Source organism: Lipotes vexillifer, unplaced genomic scaffold (genome assembly GCF_000442215.2).
Source record: "Lipotes vexillifer unplaced genomic scaffold, Lipotes_vexillifer_v1.1 scaffold1654, whole genome shotgun sequence".
Taxonomy (NCBI): Eukaryota; Metazoa; Chordata; class Mammalia; order Artiodactyla; family Lipotidae; genus Lipotes; species Lipotes vexillifer.
This window is the reverse complement of record NW_006794528.1, coordinates 590,753-613,734: the sequence shown is the minus strand read 5'-3', so window position 1 is coordinate 613,734 and position 22,982 is coordinate 590,753. Positions and strand designations below refer to the sequence as shown.

At 36.1% G+C, this 22,982-nt stretch overlaps 1 protein-coding gene across 1 annotated transcript in view; it reads left to right on the top strand.

Annotated features, from left to right (window-relative positions):
- HERC1 (HECT and RLD domain containing E3 ubiquitin protein ligase family member 1) overlaps nucleotides 1-22,982 on the top strand; it is a 176,625-nt gene that overhangs the window by 15,620 nt on the left and 138,023 nt on the right. Inside the window, exons 3-13 of the mRNA XM_007467211.1 lie at nucleotides 2,126-2,320; nucleotides 3,133-3,444; nucleotides 5,883-5,979; nucleotides 6,561-6,704; nucleotides 7,801-7,928; nucleotides 9,158-9,302; nucleotides 10,864-11,035; nucleotides 12,555-12,689; nucleotides 13,009-13,174; nucleotides 18,628-18,753; nucleotides 19,957-20,178. Coding sequence (XP_007467273.1) covers nucleotides 2,126-2,320; nucleotides 3,133-3,444; nucleotides 5,883-5,979; nucleotides 6,561-6,704; nucleotides 7,801-7,928; nucleotides 9,158-9,302; nucleotides 10,864-11,035; nucleotides 12,555-12,689; nucleotides 13,009-13,174; nucleotides 18,628-18,753; nucleotides 19,957-20,178 — 1,842 coding nt within the window. The remainder of the gene's footprint in view (nucleotides 1-2,125; nucleotides 2,321-3,132; nucleotides 3,445-5,882; nucleotides 5,980-6,560; nucleotides 6,705-7,800; nucleotides 7,929-9,157; nucleotides 9,303-10,863; nucleotides 11,036-12,554; nucleotides 12,690-13,008; nucleotides 13,175-18,627; nucleotides 18,754-19,956; nucleotides 20,179-22,982) is intronic.

The window sequence follows — 22,982 nt, the reverse complement described above, 5'->3', positions numbered from 1 at the left end:
TAGGAGAATATCCAGATTACCAGCATCACAACTCTTGCACTTAGGGGCCATTTTTAAGTAAAATAAGGGTTACTTGAACACAAGCACTGAGATACTGTGGCAGATGAGCTGATAACCAGATGGCTACTAAGTGACTACCGGGTGGCTAGCTTATATAGTGTGGCTATGCTGGACAAAGGGATGATACTCAGAACAGTATGCAGTTTAAAACTTATGAATTGTTTATTTCTGGAATTTTCCATTTAATATTTTCAGATGACAGTTCACTGCCAGTAAGTGAAACCACAGAAAGTGAAACCGTGAATAAAGGGGGACTACTGTAATAGATCTTTAGATAAAAAATTCTAACCTACTTGGGCCCATCATCCTCCTTTTGTCAGCAGCAGAATTTCAGATCTCTTATTAGGGACTGGCAGCCTTTACTTATGCGTATTTTGTATGTCCTCAAAACTCTCCTCACGTTCACTGAAAATTATTCGTTTGACACATATATTCTATTGTTTTGGGTACTATTTAAAGATTCTGACTGAAATTACTCTATCCCTTCCCATTTCATGGTCTGGCAATATAATATATTGACTCTTGAAGATGCTTCTTTTATTGTTTTACTTGATTCAGAGAAAAATAAAAACAAAACCAACCCCTAAAAGGCAGACAACAAATTGACAACAGCTGTAGTCAGAGATAATATCTTTATTGTATGGGATTCATACAAAGTCAGTAAAAAATCGTTTAAACCCTAATAAATAAATGGGCAGAAGTTAGTTATAAGCAAATAGATGGAAAAACTTGAGTTCTGTTGATAATAAGGAAGTGTGAAGTTAAAAGAATACATCCTCTTTTTTCCCACTTTACTTTTCAAAAAAATTTAAAGCATAATACTTATTGGTATGGGTGCAGTGAGACTGGTACTCTCACATAGCCCTATTCATTGGTTAGGGCAACTGTGATGACAACCCTGGGCCCTGTGCTTTTGGCAGGGTTTTGAGGAGAGGGGAGGAGAGGAGAAGCCTGGATTTTTATAAAGCATTATGAATGGCAGTAGACTTTACCATCATATTCAACACAAATGGTAAATAAGCCATGATTTTTTATATAGCTATAGCTATATCTATATACATATACAGATACGTATAGATATGTGTGTGAATGTTGAATTGCTCTGGACCTTTATCGTTTTTAAGACCGCCCTCATTTTATACATTCCTGGTGATGAAATAATATTGTAACACCAGTTTTGAAAGCAATTTGGTATAGTATGTTTCAGGAATCAGAAGATTGTTGTCACTTTTTGCATATAGTAGTCCCATGTCTGAGGTTCTCTACCAAGTGAAGTAATTAAAAATGTAGGAACAGGAGGAGGAGGAGGAGGAGGCCGCCTAGGCGGCAGGGAGTGAGTCAGTGCCCAGGGCAAATCAATGGAAACCCCCCCACGAAGCCAGCTGGGAACACACTTCAGTGCAGCCAAATAGCATTGATTATTTTCCTTCAAAAAAAACAAAACAAAACAATGAAGTAGCCGCAACTATATTCTTAAAAATGGCTCATATAACAAATAAGTAGAAAGAATCTGTGTCCTCTTAAAGGAAAATGCTTAAGCAAATTGTGATTTTTACATTCGATGGAATATTATTGGTTCAGTTACGAAGATTAAGTAGACATAGAGAAAATTCTTCATGGCCCTTCTGTATCGTCACTTATATATCCACTGTGATAACTATGTTAAAGAGCGTGTATATGCAAAACTCTGGAAGGACATAGATAAAAAAAGATAGCATATATTGTATTAAGGTGATGGGATTATCAAAGGTAAGTTTTTTTTCTACTTTGTTCTTCTATAATGCTATTATATGTGTTAATAAAATATTTAGTTAATAAAGGCTTGATTGTGTGTCTCCCCCTCCCCATTTTTGCCACCTTTGTTGGTATCTTTTAGTGATTTATTCTGCAGGAGTAAATAGTCTAGCCATCTGTGTTTAAGATTGGATGTGTTGCTCTTAGGTTATTTGAGCAGTTGAGATAGTTTTCGAAGAAGGAAAGTCAACACTAATTTCAGAGAATATTTATAAAAATATCTGTACTAAGAATGTCTTGACTATTTATTGCATGTTTCTTATTTTAATAGGTTTGCAGAATGGCTTCTGATTACTCAAGAACATGTGCTAGCCCAGATAGCATTCAGACTGGTGATGCTCCTATTGTTTCAGAAACCTGTGAGGTTTATGTTTGGGGGAGCAATAGCAGCCATCAGTTGGTAGAAGGCACACAGGAGAAAATATTACAACCCAAACTGGCTCCTAGTTTCTCTGATGCGCAGACTGTGAGTTCTCTGCATACCTTACAAATTGGTACATGACGGGATTTGCTTTAAATAATGTTAAGAGTGGGTTTTTTTTGTTTTAATGAGTGAATGTTCTTGCTTGTTTCTTATCTATATTGTTTCTATACTATACTGCATCAGTTTTTTCATTTTCATAGAAAAAGTATTTTAAGTCCCTCATTTCCCTAATAGTGTTTCCAAGTTTTAAAAAGTTAAATTTGCATCTGGAGTTTTAAAAAGAATTATGAACGGCATCAGACTTACCCTTATATTCAACACAAATGGTAAATAAGACTAAGTAAAAATTAAAATTTTCCCTTTGCCGTATTGGCATTTCATTTTCTTATTATGATCACTTTTTTTACATTTGTAGCTAACTTTAAGGCAAAATGGAACTTTCTGTTTTATTATTTTCTTTAAAACACATGTTTTTCTCAAATGAATTTAGAATATATATTACATGGTTCTTGTTATAATGGACCCTAAGGAATTAAAGGAAAATTTTCCTTCCTGCCCTTCGCCAATTATATAAGAGTAGGCTAAACATTTTTCTTTGTTATTTCATTGAACCATGACTGGATAGATAACCTGAAAAGATAAAATATACATTAATTTGAGTTCAACAGTAAAGTCAACATGAATAGGCCATGAACAGTTTTCTTAATTTTCTGTTTACTTCTTAATCTCTGTGGATATTCATATTCTGCTTTAAAAGATATCCTTTGAGCCTCTTTGGTAAAATCAACTTAAATATTATACTTTGATTTTCACAGAAGCATTTTATATCTATGATTCTGTTTGTTTGCTTATAGATTGAAGCTGGACAGTACTGCACTTTTGTCATTTCTATGGATGGCTCTGTCAGAGCTTGTGGTAAAGGCAGCTATGGGAGACTGGGCCTTGGAGATTCTAATAATCAGTCTACTTTAAAAAAGTTAACATTTGAGCCTCACAGGTCCATTAAAAAGGTCTCATCTTCTAAAGGATCTGATGGTCATACTTTAGCTTTCACTACAGAAGGAGAAGTCTTCAGCTGGGGAGATGGTGATTATGGGAAACTGGGACATGGAAATAGTTCAACACAGAAATATCCCAAGCTTATTCAGGGCCCTCTGCAGGGAAAGGTATGTGCCTTCTTTTTGGATTTAAAAATAATTAGATGCACTGGTACTATGATTGCTATAATTGACAATATCTTTCAGATTTTGATTTATTCTTTCTGAAGTAGCCCACCCTCCCAACCCTTTTGGCTTATCTTTTGTATATCTGCTTGATGGTTTACAACACACTTTCACATACATTATTTAATTTTAATTATTATAACAGCCTTGTTAAAGTAGTTATGATTTTCATTTCACAGATAGGAAACTGAGAATCATCCATTTAACAAATATTTATTTAGTACCTTCCAAATGCCAGGCAGTGTTTTAGGCGTTAGACATACGGCAGTGAACAAAACAGACAAGATTCTTACTCTCATGGAGCTTTAATCTGTGGGCTAGAGATGATAAGTAAGCAAACACATAAAATAATTTCAGATAATAGTAAAAAAATTGAGTAATGTAATAGGTACTACCTTTGGCTGGGTGTGATATTAGATAATGAGGTCAGAGGGTTCTCTTGGAGTAGGTGGCATTTTAACAAAAACTTAAATAAGACATTTAAAGTGGTTAAGTAACTTGGCCAAGTTCACACACAAATAAATGGTACCATTAGAAACTGAAGCTAGATCTCCTCTTTTTATTTCTATTTTACCTTTTCTTAAAGAAATGAAGCCATTTTCCTAATTTAAAATTATATGCAGTTTTGTGGGTTCCTCCATTTTAAGATTCCTTTCTTTCTATGAATGTTTTCTTATATAAAAGTCTTTAAATTTAAAATTTTATTTTATACCAAAATTAAAAGTGGGACACTTCTTTCATGGGAGTTTGTCTGACAAAGTTGTCTCTCAAATGAGTTTTACTTTATTATAACTTTCAATGTTTAACTTAGACATCAGCCTCAAAGCAGTGAGCCTTGGAACATTCCACTTAACATCAGGGGGTCCTTGATAAGATGTTGAATATGGGACTCTAAGGAACTTCAGATAAATACTCTTTAAAGTTGTATTTTTTTAGTTTTTCTAGCACCTTTTTTCTTAATTCCCATTGTTTAAAATTTTCTTTACATATATATATATACACACACACACACACACACACACACACGTGTGTGTGTGTGTGTGTGTGTGTGTGTGTGTGTGTGTGTATTTTGTTTTTGTTTTTTTTTTGGCCGCACCGCACAGCTTGCACGACCATAGCGGTGGCCCGGTGAACTCGAGCCACTGCTATGAAAGCGCTGAGTCCTAACCACTGAACCTCCAGGGAATTCCTTATTTATATTCTTTTAATGTTTCGTTTTATAATGGAAACATTGCCAGTTAAAAGTAACTTAGTATGAATATCATGAAGGAAAAATTCCCAAAAAGTAAATTAATAATTTACAGATAAAAATTTCAGAGGTTCTTAGCATATTATTTAAAATGTAGTAGGTGCTCAGTATTTTTTATTTTTTATTTTATTTATTTACTTATTTTTCTGTACGTGGGCCTCTCACTGTTGCGGCCTCTCCTGTTGCGGAGCACAGGCTCCGGACGCGCAGGCTCAGCAGCCATGGCTCTTGGGCCCAGCCGCTCCGCGGCATGTGGGATCTTCCCGGACTGGGGCACGAACCCGTGTCCCCTGCATTGGCAGGCGGACTGTCAACCACTGCGCCACCAGGGAAGCCCTACTCAGTATTTTTAATTGAATCTAAAGTTTGAATTTTCTAAAGTGAGTTCTAATTTTTGGAGATTAAAAAATGTGGAGTTATTAGTATGGGTATTTTTTCTGTTATCTTTTTTTCAGCAGTTAGTGATTTTGATCAGTGTTAAAAGGTATAAGTGATCCCCAAATTATGCTGCCATATACCCTTATTTCCCTGATTCTGCCCATAAACTGTGTAGCTATTTGAGGGTAAAGAGATACTATTAGGAGTTTAATTGATATAAGCTTATATCTTAGATCTTTCTTCATTGGTAATAGTCAGTGTGTTTTTGAGAGTTAACCCTATTATGTAATGATTTTTTCTTGATTAGCCAGGACTGGAGGTTTTGTGTTAATGTTATATTTAAAAATTTTTCACTGTTCCATGAGTGTTCAGCCCCATCCAACTCTTTGAGTAAAGAGTTGATTGGTGATATAGTATTGTTGCAGGTGATTAGATTGATGTATTTGGGGCAGGGAGGAGTGGGTGAGAGAGTGCTGCTAGCCTTTACAGTCTCTGTGTGAATTAAGAAAAGTTGTCCTCTCTGGGTAGAAGTCAGAGTTTGTGGCTTGGCCAACAGAGCTTAGGCTGTATTTCAGCACTTTCTTGATCCTTTATGCAGGTAGCCTTGTCCTGGGCAAAACCTCCACAACTGTATATGGCACTTCTGGATGAGTTGTGAATATCAGTATCTCTGAAGTCTCTCTGTATAGGATCAAATGTGAACTCTATGTTTTAGTATCTTGTGTTCATCAAATTCACTTTGTGTGCAATACAGGTAGTTGTTTGTGTGTCAGCTGGATACAGACATAGTGCTGCTGTCACAGAGGATGGTGAATTATACACATGGGGTGAAGGAGACTTTGGAAGATTAGGTAAGATTTTTTAAAAATTGAAGTTAGTATCACAGAAAAATAGAAATGATGATGGTTACTGAGAAGTGGTGAGACTAAATTTAATAGGCCAAAGACTGTCATTTATTTTTGTTAGTTTTAAGCTCAGAGGAAGATAATTTTATATAGAGAGTACCTAGATTCTGGTGCTGAAATTTAAGATGTAATTAAATCTAGCAAGTATTTACTACTTTGAGCAGGCACTATAGGATTTCAGGGATAAGAAAGATATCATCCTAAAGTGATCCTGAAGTGTGTTATCTAGGAGGTAGTGAAAGCAAGTCAGCGTTAACGATACTAGACAGCATTAGATAAGTGCTGTGAGAGGAGCATAATAGAATGTTCTACTGATTCAGTGAAGGGACTGGGTATCTCATGTTGGGAGCAGCCTAGAAGATTAGATGAGAAGATATTAGAAATGATTTTGTTTTTCATATTTAATTGCACTTAAAAAATTCCTCAATTCTGTTAATAGCTTGTAATGTTTATTCTACCTGTGAAGTAATGGCCTAAAGAAAAAGAGCTAACATTATTTCTTTGTTGTTTTGTGTGTTTTATCCAAGGTCACGGTGACAGTAATAGCCGTAACATTCCAACGTTAGTAAAAGACATTAGCAATGTAGGAGAGGTTTCTTGTGGCAGTTCACATACTATTGCTTTATCTAAAGATGGGAGAACTGTATGGTCTTTTGGAGGAGGAGACAATGGTATGTAAAAAATTATTTATTGATAGCTTTGGCCTTTTTTCCTTGACTTTTAAAAAAATTTATTTTTCAGTTATACAAGGCTATTGTAGGAAAACTCAAATGTATATAGGTGAGCAGGAATTTTTAAAATTCAAATAAATTTTTCTTAAAAAATTTAATAAAAATTTGCTCTAAGCATTGTTAAAATTTTGGGAGGTAAATATATATGCATTTATATAAATATGTACATATATTTCTACATAGATGTTTTAAAAAACCAAAGCAGGCCTATATATACCATAGTTACTGTCTTATAACTTGTTTGTTTTTATCTAACAGTATCTTATGAATATCTTTCTATGTCAAGAAACATGGCTCTACATTTTTCTTTTCAGTGGCACAAAGTATTCTTTCATATGATTCTAGCAAAACTTACAAAAAAATTTATTATTGTTGAATATCTAGATGGTTTCCAATTTTTTTCAGTATTAAAAACAATACAGTGAATGACTAAATCTTTTTCTACTTTAGTCTCTCCTACCAGTGATGCGAGAATGCTCATTTCCCCATATCCCTCGACAATACTGGCTATTAAAATTAAGATAATTAAAAAAATAGTTTCACTAGTGAAAATGGTATTTAATCTGTATTTTGTCCTTAGTGAGGTTGTTGGCCATTTGTTTTTCTTTTTTGGTGATTTGCCAAGTTCTCTATTTGGTGAATTATTGAGTCTTTTAAAAAAAATTTAAAATCATTATATGCATACACATTCTTGTATAAGGACATGTTTATTATATCAGCAAATTTGAAGTTAGAAGTATGACCATTAAAGGGGAGAAAGGCAGCAAATTAATTTTCTATATCTCTCTTAAAGTGGTTTTAATTGCTTGAAATAAAAATTCAGAAAACTATTGTTTATTGGTTTCTTTCTTGTAATAAAACCATTCATTTGTTAACATCCTCTGCTATTAGAAACTTAGAGCTTTCTAAAATGTGGACAATCTGTCAGGTTAGTGATGGAAATATTAGTGATATTTATCAACATTAATACTAAGAAAAGAATAGCATTTCTTTGAAACAAGTATATTGTTTAACTTGAATGTGTTTGTTTTTATAGGCAAACTTGGCCATGGTGATACCAACAGAGTGTATAAACCTAAAGTTATTGAAGCTTTACAAGGAATGTTCATTCGCAAAGTTTGTGCTGGAAGTCAGTCTTCACTTGCTTTGACATCAACAGGGCAGGTAGGACTAAGGGATGAGCATAAAAGGTTTAGAGTATTTCAGAGGACCCAATGACTAAAAAGTGATAATTGTATTTAAATTTTGAAGTTAAAAAAGATATTTTAAAGTTAATCTACTGAAATGAAATATTTTTTCCTGTTTGAAGAAGTTGAGTATCTGAGAAGGAGCCAGGTTTTCTGACCTGGCCTGTGTGAGCCAGATAAACTTACTGTTAACCCCATGTTCTTTGTATTAAGATGGTTTTAAAAAAGCTTTTAGCACTAAACACCACTTAAACCTTTAAAAATCATGAATAGTGGGGGAAAGTGAGAATAGATCTTGCTGAAACCAGTGATATGAACTAAGAAGGCAAGAAGGTGATCAAAAGAGAGGGCAAGGAGAACATTTCCAGATGGAAAATAATCTGAGAGGGTTAGGTGGTTAGGTGTTTCTGAAAGAGGGTTTCTCAGTCTTAGGATACTTAGAATTGTATAATCCCTTTATAAACTTGTGATTTTCTACATGCATATTTTGACTTCCCTCTGTTTGTTTGTTGGTGATGGAGAGGGTCCAGGTATGGTGATAGACTGACAATAATTTTGCTCCTTGCATCCATCAGTGACGACAGTGAAAAAGTGAGCTGATCACTCATTGTTTCACATGTAGGAATCTATTATGTGCCAGGCAGTGGTATAAAAATGTTTCTGGCATTCACATGGCAGATGAGTAGCAAAGCTGAAATTACCATATTATTTAATTATTTTTGAAAAACTGGAATGCCTTGACTTAAAAGATCTAACGCAAAACAATTTATCATTTTGTATTTAATTACGTTAGTCATTTGTTACAATGCTGGTTGCTGTCTTAAAATTTAAAACTTCTCTTTTACATCATTCTCACTGAGTTTTGTGGTAGAAATCCATGAACTGAAGCCAAAAGATGCTCACTTATTTGATGTATAGCCACTGGCAAATCACAAACCTTCCTTGAAAATCACATGCTTCTTTTTTATGAGAGGGGTAATAACTTCTGCTTTGAATGATTATATAAGATAGATTCAACTTTGAATGATTATATAAGATAGATTCAAAGATTTCAACTTCGAACTGAAAGTTTCTGTAACAACAAAAAGTTATTATTTAGTATCAAACCACACTCTTACTTAATAGATTATATTTATTTCTAAACAACGTAAGTTGTTAACCTACCATCTCAGAATATTATGTGTAGTGTATTTCTCTTTGTTTCAGGTCTATGCTTGGGGCTGTGGTGCTTGTCTAGGTTGTGGTTCTTCAGAAGCTACTGCACTGAGACCCAAGCTTATTGAAGAACTGGCTGCCACAAGAGTAGTTGATATTTCTATTGGAGACAGTCATTGTTTGGCTCTTTCTCATGGTAAGATCATTTGTTTTTAAAGAAATAGTATTAGGTTTTAAAGGCACTTTCAAGTTCATACCATCCTTTTTTTCTCCCCATTTTTAACATACCAAGTTGGCTATGATTTTTAAATTTTTTAATTCATATTGGACTGTTGATTTGCAATGTTGTGTTAGTTTCAGGTATACAGCAAAGTGATTCAGTTATACATATACATGTATCTATTCCTTTTCAAGTTCTTTCAAAACAACACAGTGAGGTAGGCAGAGGAGTACTTAACCAACCCGTGGAAAGACCTTGGGTGTTCTGGGCTGGGTGGAACTGGGGAAGGTGATGGGAAAGGAGTGCATATCATAAAGGATACCATAGTGTTGCTCTTCTGGGTAAACCAGGAATCAAATTTGGTGGTTGTCGTCATGGTAGGACACACAACACGGTCCTCGAGAGCAGTGGGAGTGAGAGATTATGCGATGGGTGGGTCACCTCACAGAAGCATGACCTCCCTTGTCATTCATCCACAGAGTTTGTTTGCTTCCTCCTGCTCAGTCATTCTCAGCCTTCCAAGTTCAGTTCAAATAGAATTACCATATGATCTGGCAATTCCACTCTGGGTATATACCGAAAAGAACCGAAAACAGAGGCTCAAACAGATAATTGTACACCAATGTTCATAGCAGTGTTATTCACCAGAGGGCGGAAACAACTCAAGTTTCCACCAAAAGACGAATGGATAAATAAAATGGGGGTATATCCATAGAGTGGAATATTATTCAGCCTTATAAAGGAATGAAATACTGATCTATGCTACAACGTGCGTGAATCTTGAAGATATTGCACTGAGTGAAATGAAAAAACAAATATCTTGTGATTTGACTTATATGAGGTATCTAGAGTAGGCAAGTTCATAGAGACAGAGCAGAGGTTAACAGGCACTGGGAGGAAGGGGGAATGGGGAGATAACTGCTTAATGGGTACAGGGTTTCTGCTTGGGATGATGAGAAGTTTCTGGAGATGGATAGTAGTGATGCTTGCACAGCACTGTGAATGGATTTAATGTCTCTGAATTGTGCACTTAAAAATGATTAAAATGTGTTTTATGTTATGCATATTTTACTGCAATTAAAAATAAGTGAATGAACGATTGGATGGATGGATGAGCAGATGGATGGATGAATAAATGAATGAATAAGAAAACTAATTCAGTTCAGGGCTCATGGCCTACAGGAAGCTTTCCTGGATCCAGCCTGATTGGAACAGCCTGGGACATACTGTACTCTGATTATTAGTGCACTTGGCTGTCTCCACACTAAGTTGTGAGCTCCTGGAGAATATGGACCATGCCCTGTTCCACTTCATATCTCTGACTCTAACTAAAGGCCTAGCACATTGTGACAATTTGATAATTCTGTTTTAAATTAATGGATCTGAAAACATGGCATGTTTGAAATGCATATTGTAGGTTTTAAATAAATGAAACAGGTATCACCTACAAAAAAAATAAAGAAATAGTATTAAATATTACCTTCCATAAATATTTTACATTGAAATTTGGCTTTTGTTCTTTATGTTTTGTTTTTAGATAATGAAGTTTATGCCTGGGGCAATAACTCAATGGGGCAGTGTGGGCAAGGAAATTCCACAGGTCCTATTACTAAACCAAAGAAAGTGAGTGGCTTAGATGGCATAGCTATTCAACAGATCTCCGCTGGAACATCACATAGTCTGGCATGGACTGCTCTTCCTAGGGACAGGTAAATGTGCTCATGTTTAAAATTTCTTGTGTTTTAGGGCTTCCCTGGTGGCGCAGTGGTTAAGAATCCGCCTGCCAATGCAGGGGACACGGGTTCGAGCCCTGGTCCGGGAAGATCCCACATACCGCGGAGCAGCTAAGCCCGTGCACCACAACTACTGAGCCTGAGCTCTAGAGCCCACGTGCCACAGCTGCTGAAGCCTGCGTGCCTAGAGCCCGTGCTCCGCAACAAGAGAAGCCACTGCAATGAGAAGCCCGTGCGCTGCAACTAGAGAAAGCCTGCGTGCAGCAACGAAGACCCAAAGCAGCCAAAAATAAAATAAATTTATTTAAAAAAATTTCTTGTGTTTTATTAACAGCAGAAACACTAATAAAAGCAGAAATAATTGTACTTTGTTCATAAGATATCCTCTGACTATTTCTAGTATTGATTTTTTTACTGTCATAGACATGCCATCTAGATTTCTTTCAATTTGAATGTTGAGGTTAGATATGTTTCATAAGCAAGAAGTTATACCGTATATTAAGACACTGTCTTAATTTAAGTGTCTTTTAAACATTTTGAATTCCTACTCTGTCTCCAGATACTGATCTTAAATATTGTGGCCACGTATCAAGAGGAAGTTAAATTAAAATAATCAAAATCAGAACTAGGCTTTATTGCTTTTTAACAGTTAATTAGCTTCCATGCCCTTTATCTGGTTGTTTTTTGAAAAGAAGCAGTGGCCATACTTTTAAATAAAGGAAGTTACTTTTTGCAGAAAGTTAGCTTTTTCCTAATGTGATAACCATATCTTATTTAGATAATCAGGTAGGTAAGTTTTAGCCAATATTTGAAGATTGAATTTTAAGAAATTTGAGGTTATTTCAGCTATTTTTAGATGTATATGGGCTAATTAATAACTTAGAATGTATTATATTTGTATTCTAGACCTTTGATTCAGATGGGGTTTATTATATCATTCTAACCAATTTAAAATATTTATAGGTAATTGCCCTCCAAAACAAAGCCAAAAATATAATAAATTGAATATAAATAATTTACTGTTAGTATTAAATCTGCAACTTCTCACCTTATATGTAGAAAATTGGTTCCCAAGATCTTGAAAATTTTCACAAGAGTTTTCAAGAGGTTTTCTTTTAGTAGATTTCAGTATATCACTTTACAGAGTCAGGCTATTTTTCTTAATATGAACTATACATCCTATAGGCCCTAAGAACCAGAAGGGTCTATAGTAGATCATGTGGCTCAGCCCTCTGACTTCAGGTGAATGAATAGCCAGACCTTGCAAAATAAGTAGTGATTATGTATTTTCTTCTTGAAGAATTCTAGAGATAGCAAATTCTTGGTTTTCCTCAGTTGCTAAAATGAAGGGTTTTATCACCTTTATAATCAGAAAGGTCTTCTGTATATCTTGTTAACATCTTTCAACTTTAATAATGGTTTAATTTTTGCTTTTGATCATGTGTGAAAATTTCATGTTAAGGATTTTTCATGATTTTCATATGTTTCCTTCTAGACAAGTTGTTGCCTGGCACCGACCTTATTGTGTAGATCTTGAAGAGAGTACCTTCTCACACCTTCGTTCATTTCTTGAGAGATACTGTGATAAAATAAACAGTGAGATTCCCCCGCTCCCTTTCCCTTCATCGAGGTATGTTATATATATGTGTATTTGTGTGTGTGCGCACATGTGCACACACATCTATTAATTACTCATTTTGAATTTTGAGTTATTCACTTTATCCCTCAGTTATATGAAACTTCTTTATAATCTAAAAAGAGAGCTAAACTTAGGTACTTACTGATAATAACCTTTAGAAAAATTTATCTGTAATGTCCTGAATCGTGTTTTTAAAATTACTGTTAGTCATAATTTGAGAAAAATTTTAAAGAGAAAAAAATGTTATCCAAACTAGATAGCATGTGCTCTTTTATATTCCAGAAGTTCATAGCAGTTTATTTGGTTTCAGGGAACACCACAATTTCCTCAAGCTGTGCCTGAAGCTGCTTTCAAATCACCTTGCTCTTGCGCTTGCGGGAGGGGTAGCTACCAGCATTCTTGGGAGACAGGGAGGTCCGCTTCGAAATTTACTCTTCAGACTGATGGACTCAACTGTCCCAGATGAAATCCAAGAGGTAAGAGTATAGGACTTGTAAATCTGTAGCTCAGCCACATCTCTCCCTGAGGTTGTAGCTCACACATTCAGCTATGTATTGGAAAACTTCAATTGGATGTTCTTTCCGTTACTCCTGTTTTCTTGGTGGGAGTAAATTTTTTGGTGAACTTGTCCTTTAAGACAAAGGTCAGATGTCACCTCTGAGAAACCTTTCATTCCCTGCTCTCCTGCCAGGTTTGGTTTCTCTCATGTATGTTCTCATCACATCACATTGTTTTGTAATTGTCTCCTTACAACTATGTCTGTCTTTTCTACCAGAAGATGAATATCTGAGCACAAAGACCCAATTTTATTTTTTATTTTATTTTTATTGTGGTAAAATTCACATAACATAAAATTTGCCATCTTAACCATTTTTAAATGTGTAGTTCAGTGGTATTAAATACATATATACTATTGTACAACCATTACCACCATTTATCTCCGTAACTCTTTTCATCATACAAAATTGAAATTCTGTACCCATTAAATAATAAGTCCCTATTCTCCCCTCCCTCAGCCCCTAGCAACAACCATTCTTTCTTTCTCTATGATTTTGATACTCTAAGTGTGTCATACAAGTGGAATCATACACTGTCTTTTTGTCACTGGCTTATTTCACTTAGCATAATGTTGTCAACGTTTATCCATGGTAAGTAGCATATGTCAGAATTTCTTCCTTTTTAAGGCTGAATAATCTTTTGTTATTTGTATATGTTAAATTTTTGCTCATCTGTCATTTTTATGACCTTGGATTAAGCAGTGGTTTCTTAGATATGATACCCAAAGCACAAGCAACCAAAGAAAAAAGATAAATAAGACTTCATCAAAATTAAAAACATTTTTATGGTGGTGCTGGAGAGGGGGCGCTGAGCTGTTGGGTATGAAGAGTAACAGAACAGACTGTATTTGCACTTGAAACTGCTGCTCAAGTTCAGATCAGGCAAGGAACAAACCTTGAAACAACCAACAAGACCAAAGAAGAGTACACTTAAGTTGAAGACACGACATTGATCTGAAACAAGAAGTTTGTGCCTACTTAGCAGCTTTGAAAGAGCACTTCCCAACGCTGCTAGTAGTCTTTGTTTAAAAAAAAACAAAAACATTTTTGCTTCAAAGGACATTATCAAGAAAATGAAAATACAACTCACAGAATGGGAGAAATATTTGTAAGTCATATGTCTCATAAGATGCTAGCTTACGGAATATATAAAGGATCCTTACAGTTCAACAATAAAAAAGACAAGTAACCCAATCAGAAAATGAGTCAAGAATCTGAGTAGACATATCTCCAAAGAAGATAAACATAAGGCCACTAAGCACATGAAAAAATGTTCATCATTGGGCATAAAGGAAATGCAAATTAAAATCACAGTGAGATACTGCTTCACGCCCACTAAATGGCTATAATCAAAAAGACTGATAATAGCAAGCATTGGTGAAGGTGTAGAGAAATTGGAACCCTCATGCATTGCTAATGGGAATGTAAAATGGTACAGCCACTTTGGAAAACAGGTAGTCCTGTACGTAGTTAAACATAGAGTTAACACATACTGTAGCAATTCCACACCTAGGTCTATATCCAAGAGAATATAAAACATATGTCCACACAAAAACTTATACATGAATGTTCATAACAGTATTATTCATTGTAGCCAAAAAGTGGAAACAGACAAATATCTGTCAACTGGTGAAGGGATGAACAAAATGTGGTATGTCCGTACGATGTAATATTATTCAGCCATAAGGGGGAATGAAGTACTGCTGTACAAGCTACAGCATGAGTGAACCTTGTAAACATTACGCTAAGTGAAAGAAGCCAGACACAAAAGGTCACATACTGTGTGATTCCATATATATGAAATGTGCAGAGTAGGTAAATCCATAGAGACACAAAGTAGATTAATTGGCTGTCAGGGGTTTTGGGGGAGGGAGAGATGGGAAATGACTGCTAATGGGCACAGGTTTCTTTTTGGCGTGATGAAAATGTCCTAAAATTAGATAGTGGTGATGGTTGCACAACTCTGTGAATATACTAAAACCCACTGAATTTTCTACTTTCAAAAGGTAAATTTTATGATGTGAATTATATGTCAATTAAAAAAAAAAACAAAAGATACAGTGATTTTCCAACTAGAGGGACATATCCCTGGGATGTAGGTAGAAGGAATATTAACCTGGTGGTGAATGGGAACTTTGAGGATTAAATTTTACCAGGAACAAGGTAGTAAAATATATATATATATATATATTTTTTGCGGTACGCGGGCCTCTCACTGTTGTGGGCCTCTCACTGTTGTGGCCTCTCCCGTTGCGGAGCACAGGCTCCGGACACGCAGGCTCAGCGGCCATGGCTCACGGGCCCAGCCGCTCCGCGGCATGTGGGATCCTCCCGGATCCCCTGCATCGGCAGGAGGACTCTCAACCACTGTGCCACAAGGGAAGCCCCGGTAGTACAATATTTCTGAAAGGTTGAAAAGTATTGGAATAAAATAACGGAAGTAAACTTAAAAAAAAAACTATTTTTATAGTTGTATAGTTGTTTTATAGTTGTATTCATTCCTTGAGTGTTCTTTGTAGCTACTCCTTAGGAGAATCCTTTGGAGGTGGATTCTCTCAGGATGTGTACAGGGCTGTTTCTGTTCCTCTTTCTTTATCCCTGAAACTTCCGGTAATTTATCTGTTTGCAGCAATCAGTGCTGCTGCTGTGTTTTTGTGTTTCTTCCTTTTTTGACACTTTATTTTGAAGCAGTTGTAGACTTAAGGAAAAGTTGCATAAGTAATAGAGTTTTCACATATGTCTCAACCAGCTTCCCCTAATGCTAATGTCTTGTATAATTACAGTAAAATTATCAAAACCAAGAAATCAACATTGGTTTAATACTATTAATTAAACTAAACACCTTATTAGAAAATTTATCAGTTTTTTGCTAATGTCCTTGTTCTTTTGCAGGATCCTATTCAGGATCCCATATTACGTTTAATTGGACACTTTATGAATACTGGTCAGTTATTTTATTGAATATCTCTGTTATTTTTCATGATTGGACTGAGGTTATGCGCTTTTGGCAGGGATACCACAGAAGTGATGTACCCTCAGTACATCATATCATGTGGTTCATGATATTGATGTCTTATTACTGGAGATTTTGACCTTGATCACTTGGTTAAGGTGGTGTCTACTGGATTTCTGCATACATCAGTAACTGAGAGAGGGCAGGTAGAAAATATACTCTTTGAGAATATACTCACACTTAAATAGTTTGAGAATTGAATATCTTCATGAATAGTTGAGGCATAGTATTCTAAATTGTAAATATTTTCTCATAAGAATTGTGAAGTCATCTTCTAGCTTTCAGGTTGTTACTCAGAAAATCAACACTATTCAAATTTTTGATCCTTTTATGGAAATCTTTCTCTCTGGATTCTGTAGCAAGTTCTACTTGTCCTCTCTGTTTTCATATTTTAAGATGATATGAACTGATGTGGGTCTGATTTTATCCATTTTCGTGTATATTTGGGTAGACTCTTAATTTGGAAACTCATAGCCTTCAGTGTTAAGAAATTAGCTTGAAGTGTATTGTTATATTCTCCTTATTTTCTGTGTTTTCTGTCTCTGGAACTCATTATTGGGATAATAGATCTCCTGGACCAGTCCTCTGTGTCTGATTTTTTTTAATGTCTAATTTATTTTTAATTAATTAATTTATTTTTGGCTGCGTTGGGTCTTCGTTGCTGCGAATGGGTTTTCTCTAGTCGTGGCAAGCGGGGGCTGCTCTTCGTTGTGGTGCGCGGGCTTCACATTACGGTGGGTTCTCTTGTTGCGAAGCACTGGTCTCTAGGCATGCGGGCTTCAGTAGCTGTGGCTCTCAGGCTCTAGAGTGCGGGCTTCAGTAGTTGTGGCGCATGGGCTTAGTTGCTCTGCGGCATGTGGGATCTTCCTGGACCAGGGCTTGAACCCATGTCCCCTGCATTGGCAGGTGGATTCTTAAACACTGCACCATCACGAAAGTCCCCAGTCCTCTTAATTTTCTTATGTTTTCTTTCCTGTTTTCCATCTTTTCTCCCCTCTACTTTATGAGAAATTTAATTTTTATATTCTAACCCTCTTGTTGAGGTTTTTATGTCATATTTTTAATTTATAAGAGCTCTTTTGTTAATTATTGTGTGTTTCCTTTTTTCTAATTCAGCATCCTTATTTTAGTGGTAAGGAAGCTATGACCCAGAGAAGTTACGGGGCCTAAGATAATACAGCTATTTTTTATGCTGTTCATGATACCTGGACCTTTGTTTGGCCTAGGCCTGCTCATTTTTAAATTTTTAACCTAAAGGCCCAATCCTCAGGGAGACCCTCCATGATGAACCCATAGACCATGTTAATTGCCTTTATGTATGGGTGCTCACTCAAGTTTGCATTTCTTTTTACTTTGTCCATGTGACTCCTTTCACACTTAAAATTACTTACTCAGAATCTCTTTTTCCTACTAGACTGTATGCTTATGAAAGCAGAGCTTTTATCTGTCTTGTTCATTTCTACATCCCCAGCACTTTGTAAAGAGCTTTACCACGCTCAGCACTATAGACTCAACACTAAATATTTATTGCATAATGACTAGTTACTTAGTGGCAAATCCAAAATATATATTCTTTTTTTTTAAAAGTCTTTATTGAATTTGTTACAGTATTGCTTCTGTTTTATGTTTTGGTTTTTTGGCCGTGAGGCATGTGGGATCTTAGCTCCCCGACCAGGGATCAAACCTGCACCCCCTGCATTGGAAGGCAAAGTCTTAAACACTGGACCGCCAGGGAAATCCCCAAGATATATATTCTAAATCTTCTTTTTTTAAAAAAAATTTTTATGCCTGAATTTTTTTAAAGGATTTATTTATTTATTTATTTATTTATGTCTGTGTCGGGTCTTAGTTGCAGCACGCAGAATCTTCGTTGAGGTATGCGGGATCTTTCACAGTGGCACATGGGCTCCTCGTTCCAGCACACAGGCTTCTCTCTAGTTGTGGTGGGCAGGCTTCAGGGCACATGGGCGTGCAGGGTCCAGAGCGTGTAGGCTCTGTAGTTTGCAGCACACAGGCTCTCTAGTTGAGGCACGTGAGCTCAGTAGTTGTGGCACGTGGGCTTAGTTGCCCTGCGGCATGTGGGATCTTAGTTCCCCGACCAGGGATCGAACCACGTCCCCTGCATTGTAAGGCAGATTCTTTACAACCGGATCACCAGGGAAGTCCTTCTAAGTCTTCTTAAAGACATCTAAAGAAGGACTTGGCACACTTTCTTTTATTCACATGCCTCCTCCTTTAGACTTCCATGATCCACCTTCTTTAGACTTCTTTGCTCTTAATAGTCAGTGGATTTATTTTTGTTTTTCTATTAAAAAGATAAGAACCAGGCCAAATAAATCTGTTTTCTTTTTTATATTAGGTGGTAATTGAAACTCTGTCAGTGGGAGCAACCATGCTGTTACCTCCATTACGAGAACGTATGGAATTACTTCATTCTCTTTTACCCCAAGGACCTGATAGATGGGAAAGCTTATCTAAAGGACAGGTGAGCCTTTGCATGGTATGTAAGTAAACCAGTACTATGTTACAAAAAAAAAAAAAAAATAGACTGAGAGGGAAATAAAGCTAATCGATTGCCATGTGTTCAGGGAATAATACTTAACTTGATGAGTCTGGTAAATCCTAGTATTTAATGTTTTTTGCTGGAAGAGTTCCCAGATTTCTAATGAAAGTGAAGCAAGTGATAACTTATTAAATGATTTGGGGCTAATTATTAAAATTATGTCTAATTTTTCCAGTGTTGCTCATACTGTCAAACCAGAGATCTTTTAGTTTATTTGTAGTATTCGGAGTTGAAATCAAGGGCATGTGCTGCTGTTGGTTCTATGCCCAGAACTTTGAAATAGCTTACATAAAAAGTAAAAGAAGATGACTGTTGTGAAAAAGTACTTGATGATATGAGTATGCTTCTTCTTTCCCTTTTTATTATCTTATGTATGTTAAAATAAGTACATTTTGCTCAACCAAGTAGAACAATCAATTGTCGAGTTATAGATTTGAGGGAAAAAGTGGTATACTGGCAGTATAATAGCCGCAGATGCTTTCCAATGAGTATTTGGTATTAGTTTAGATCTCAAGTGATTTATTTTAAACATTAGAATAAATAGTTTCTTTGGTAATTCTGTAGAAGAATGTATAGTGTAATTTATCTGTTGACATTGCCTACTCCTCTTACTTATAGTGCTAAAATCATTATATAGAGTGTACCATTTTAGCTTAAGAGTTTCAGGTAGTAAAGGATGTAATAAAACACTATAAGTTGCAATTTCTCAAAAGATATTAGTGGGATAGCTTTTTAAAAAATTACAGACTTCCGGGCTTCCCTGGTGGCGCAGTGGTTAAGAGTCCGCCTGCCAATGCAGGGGATACGGGTTCGTGCCCCGGTCCGGGAAGATCCCGCATGCCGCGGAGCGGCTGGGCCCGTGAGCCATGGCCGCTGAGCCTGCGCGTCCGGAGCCTGTGCTCTGCAACGGGAGAGGCCACAACAGTGAGAGGCCCGCGTACAGCAAAAAAAAAAATTACAGACTTCCTAAAAGATTATTGTTCATTAGGATATTAAGTGGATTAGTTAGCATCATTAGTATATATTTTCCGCCCCCCCCCCCGGGATCCTTTTTTTACGTTTTTAGTGCATTTTAAGCTAATTATTGTTTGTTCCTATTTCATCGATGGAAATATTTTTCTTTAGAGAATGCAACTGGATATTATTCTAACAAGTTTGCAAGATCATACCCATGTAGCCTCCTTACTTGGCTATAGCTCACCCTCCGATGCTGCTGACCTCTCTTCTGTATGTACTGGCTATGGAAACCTGTCGGATCAACCTTATGGCACTCAGAGCTGCCATCCAGACACCCATCTGGCTGAAATTTTGATGAAGACTCTCTTAAGAAATTTAGGATTTTATACAGTAAGTTGCTCTTTTTTTGTCGTTAAAAAGAATAAATAAATAAAACTTGGGTTTGTTTTGTTTTGTTTTGTTTTTGGAGGGGGTAGGGATCACTTCAGGTCAAGGTATTTTGACATTTAAACACTTATGAAATAAGTAAAACTAAACTCCACTCCCCGAAAGGGGAGAGATATGTCAGATCTTCTGAAATATTGTGGGTGCCAAATGACTTGTAGTTGAGAGTTCCAAAGAGATTTGTTTTGGAAGTTTACCAGTTTTTTTCTATTAATGTACAAGAATAAACAGGTAAAAATATTCAACAACATTTTGCAAGAGAAGAAGAATGAGGAAAGGATTAACCTTACCAGATATAATTAAACAATGTGGTTTAAATTGTTTAAAAATAGGCTGGTCAATTAATTAAAATTATTATTTTATTAAATTATTAAAAATAGCCTGGTCAGTAGGAGAGAAGACAATGGACAGTATAGCTTTTTCTGTATTAGGATGCCCTTAGTTCTTCCTCCCTGGTGTTTCTTAGATCTGTCACTTTTTTTCTTTCCATTTTTATGGGTTCTAATCCATGCCATCATGACCTAATGGTAATAGCAGTGTTATAGCTGTTGTCACTGTTGCTGGTCTCCTCAGCATCCTACTGCTAGAATAACCTTGTTGTATTAAATAACCTCATTTTATTAAATCAGAACTTTTTCAGACCCTTCATCATTTGGCTTACACACAACACTCATCTGAACTCATGCGTGGCACACCTATTTCCTCCTCTCTCTTCTTGTCTACCAATCTGTGACTTCTTTAACACTTGACTGTTCTTGGAAGCCTTGCTCAAATAACCTTTTCTAACCATGTAATTCTAACTGCATACCTCTCATCAGTTTTTAGAGTCAAAGTGTACTATGTGACTTAACTTTGAATAGTTTGTGTATCATTTCATATTGTCTCCTACTCTTCAGGGTCAGGTCTGTATATTCTTTTTCTTCTGTACAAGTCTTAGTGTTCTGTTCTGCCCAGCTTAAAAGGTTGTTGACTAAGTCAGTGACAGTTGTTCCTATAGAATTATTTTCTTTCAGCTTTAAGGATGTAAATTTGAGCTGATGTTTGGCTGCAAATGGAATGGGAACAATGTTACAGTGTATCCATTTGGTATTAACTGAAATTTTTTCCCAAAGTTGTATTAAAGTAGTGCCTTTTTTATGCCAGTGGGGCTGAGGTAGATGTGTATATTATATGGAAATGGAAATAAAATACTAACTGCTTTTAGGCTGAAAATCATAAATTTTTGTTTCTTTCTGATATAATTTAACCAAATTTGTCATGTTATAAGATTTTAAAATAATGGTGCTGGTCTTAGTCTGTTTGGGTTGCTGTAATAGAATACCACAGAGTGGCCTGGCTTATCTACAACACAGATTTATTTCTCACAGTTATGGAGACGGAAAGTCCAAGATCAAGTAGGCAGCAGATTTGGTGGTGCCTGCTTCTTGATTCATAGACAGCCGTCTTCTTGCTGTGTCCTCACACAAGGGAACTCTCTGTTGTCTCTTTTGTAAGGTCACTAATCCCATTCACGAGGGTTCTGCCCTCATGACTTAATCACCTCCCAGAGGCCCCACCTCCAGATACCACCACATTGGGTTCAACATAAGAATTTGGAAGGGACACAAACATTCATTCAGTCTCTAGCAGTGCTAATTTGGCTGCCTGTGAAGGTGCTTATATAGGAAGGGCCTTAAAATGTTCTGTGACGCTATCTTGCATATTTATAAACAAAGACCATACTTTATGCATAAAGATGTTCATCACATCATTATTATAAGAAAGAAAAGTTGGAAACAGCTGAAATATCTAAAAGTTGGGGAATGGTTTAAGTACATTATGATATATATACCCAGTGGAATATTATGTCTCAAATTTTATGTACACATGGCTTATGAAAACATGTAAAATATTTGTGGATCTGTTAGAAAAGAGAAGACTAAAAATAGAATATGCAGTATTATGAAAAAAATGCAAAGTCACAAAAAAAGTCAGGAAAAAGATACACAAAAAATATTAGATACGGTGGTTGACTAAATGGTGATTTAAAGTTTTTGTTTGTTTGTTTGTGGGTTTTTTTGCGGTACGCGGGCTTCTCACTGTTGTTGCCTCTCCTGCCGCGGAGCACAGGCTCCGGGCCATGGCCCACGGGCCCAGCCGCTCCGCGGCATGTGGGATCCTCCCAGACCGGGGCATGAACCCGTGTCCCCTGCATCGGCAGGCGGACTCTCAACCACTGCGCCACCAGGGAAGCCCTAAAGTTTTTAAAAATACAGTTTTGGTATTTTCTAAATTTGTTACACTGTTTCTGTTTAAAAAATATATTTTTAACTTGAAATAACTTAAAACTCCCACAAGAATTACAAGAAACTTTCAAAGAACTCTCCGGTACGCTTCAGCCAAATTTGCCTTTCCTTGTTTTCTTTCTTCCATCCATCATTTGAGAGTAAACTGCAGATGGCTATTCCTAAGCACTTATATTTCTTAAGAATAAGGACATTCTCTTATATAACAACAGAACAGTTATTGAATTCAGGAAATTTAACATTGACACAGAACTATTGTATAATACAGAGTCCATACTCAAATTTCTACAGTTATCCCAGTAATGTCCTTTATAGCACCCTCCCCCTGCCCCCCAAATCCAGGATCATACATTGTATTTAGTTGTCATGTTTCTTTAGGCCACTTACTTCTTTTATAATCAGAAATAAATTTAATTTCTAAGAATTGTGTTCTTATCTTTTTTTTTTTTTTTTTTTTTTTTTTTT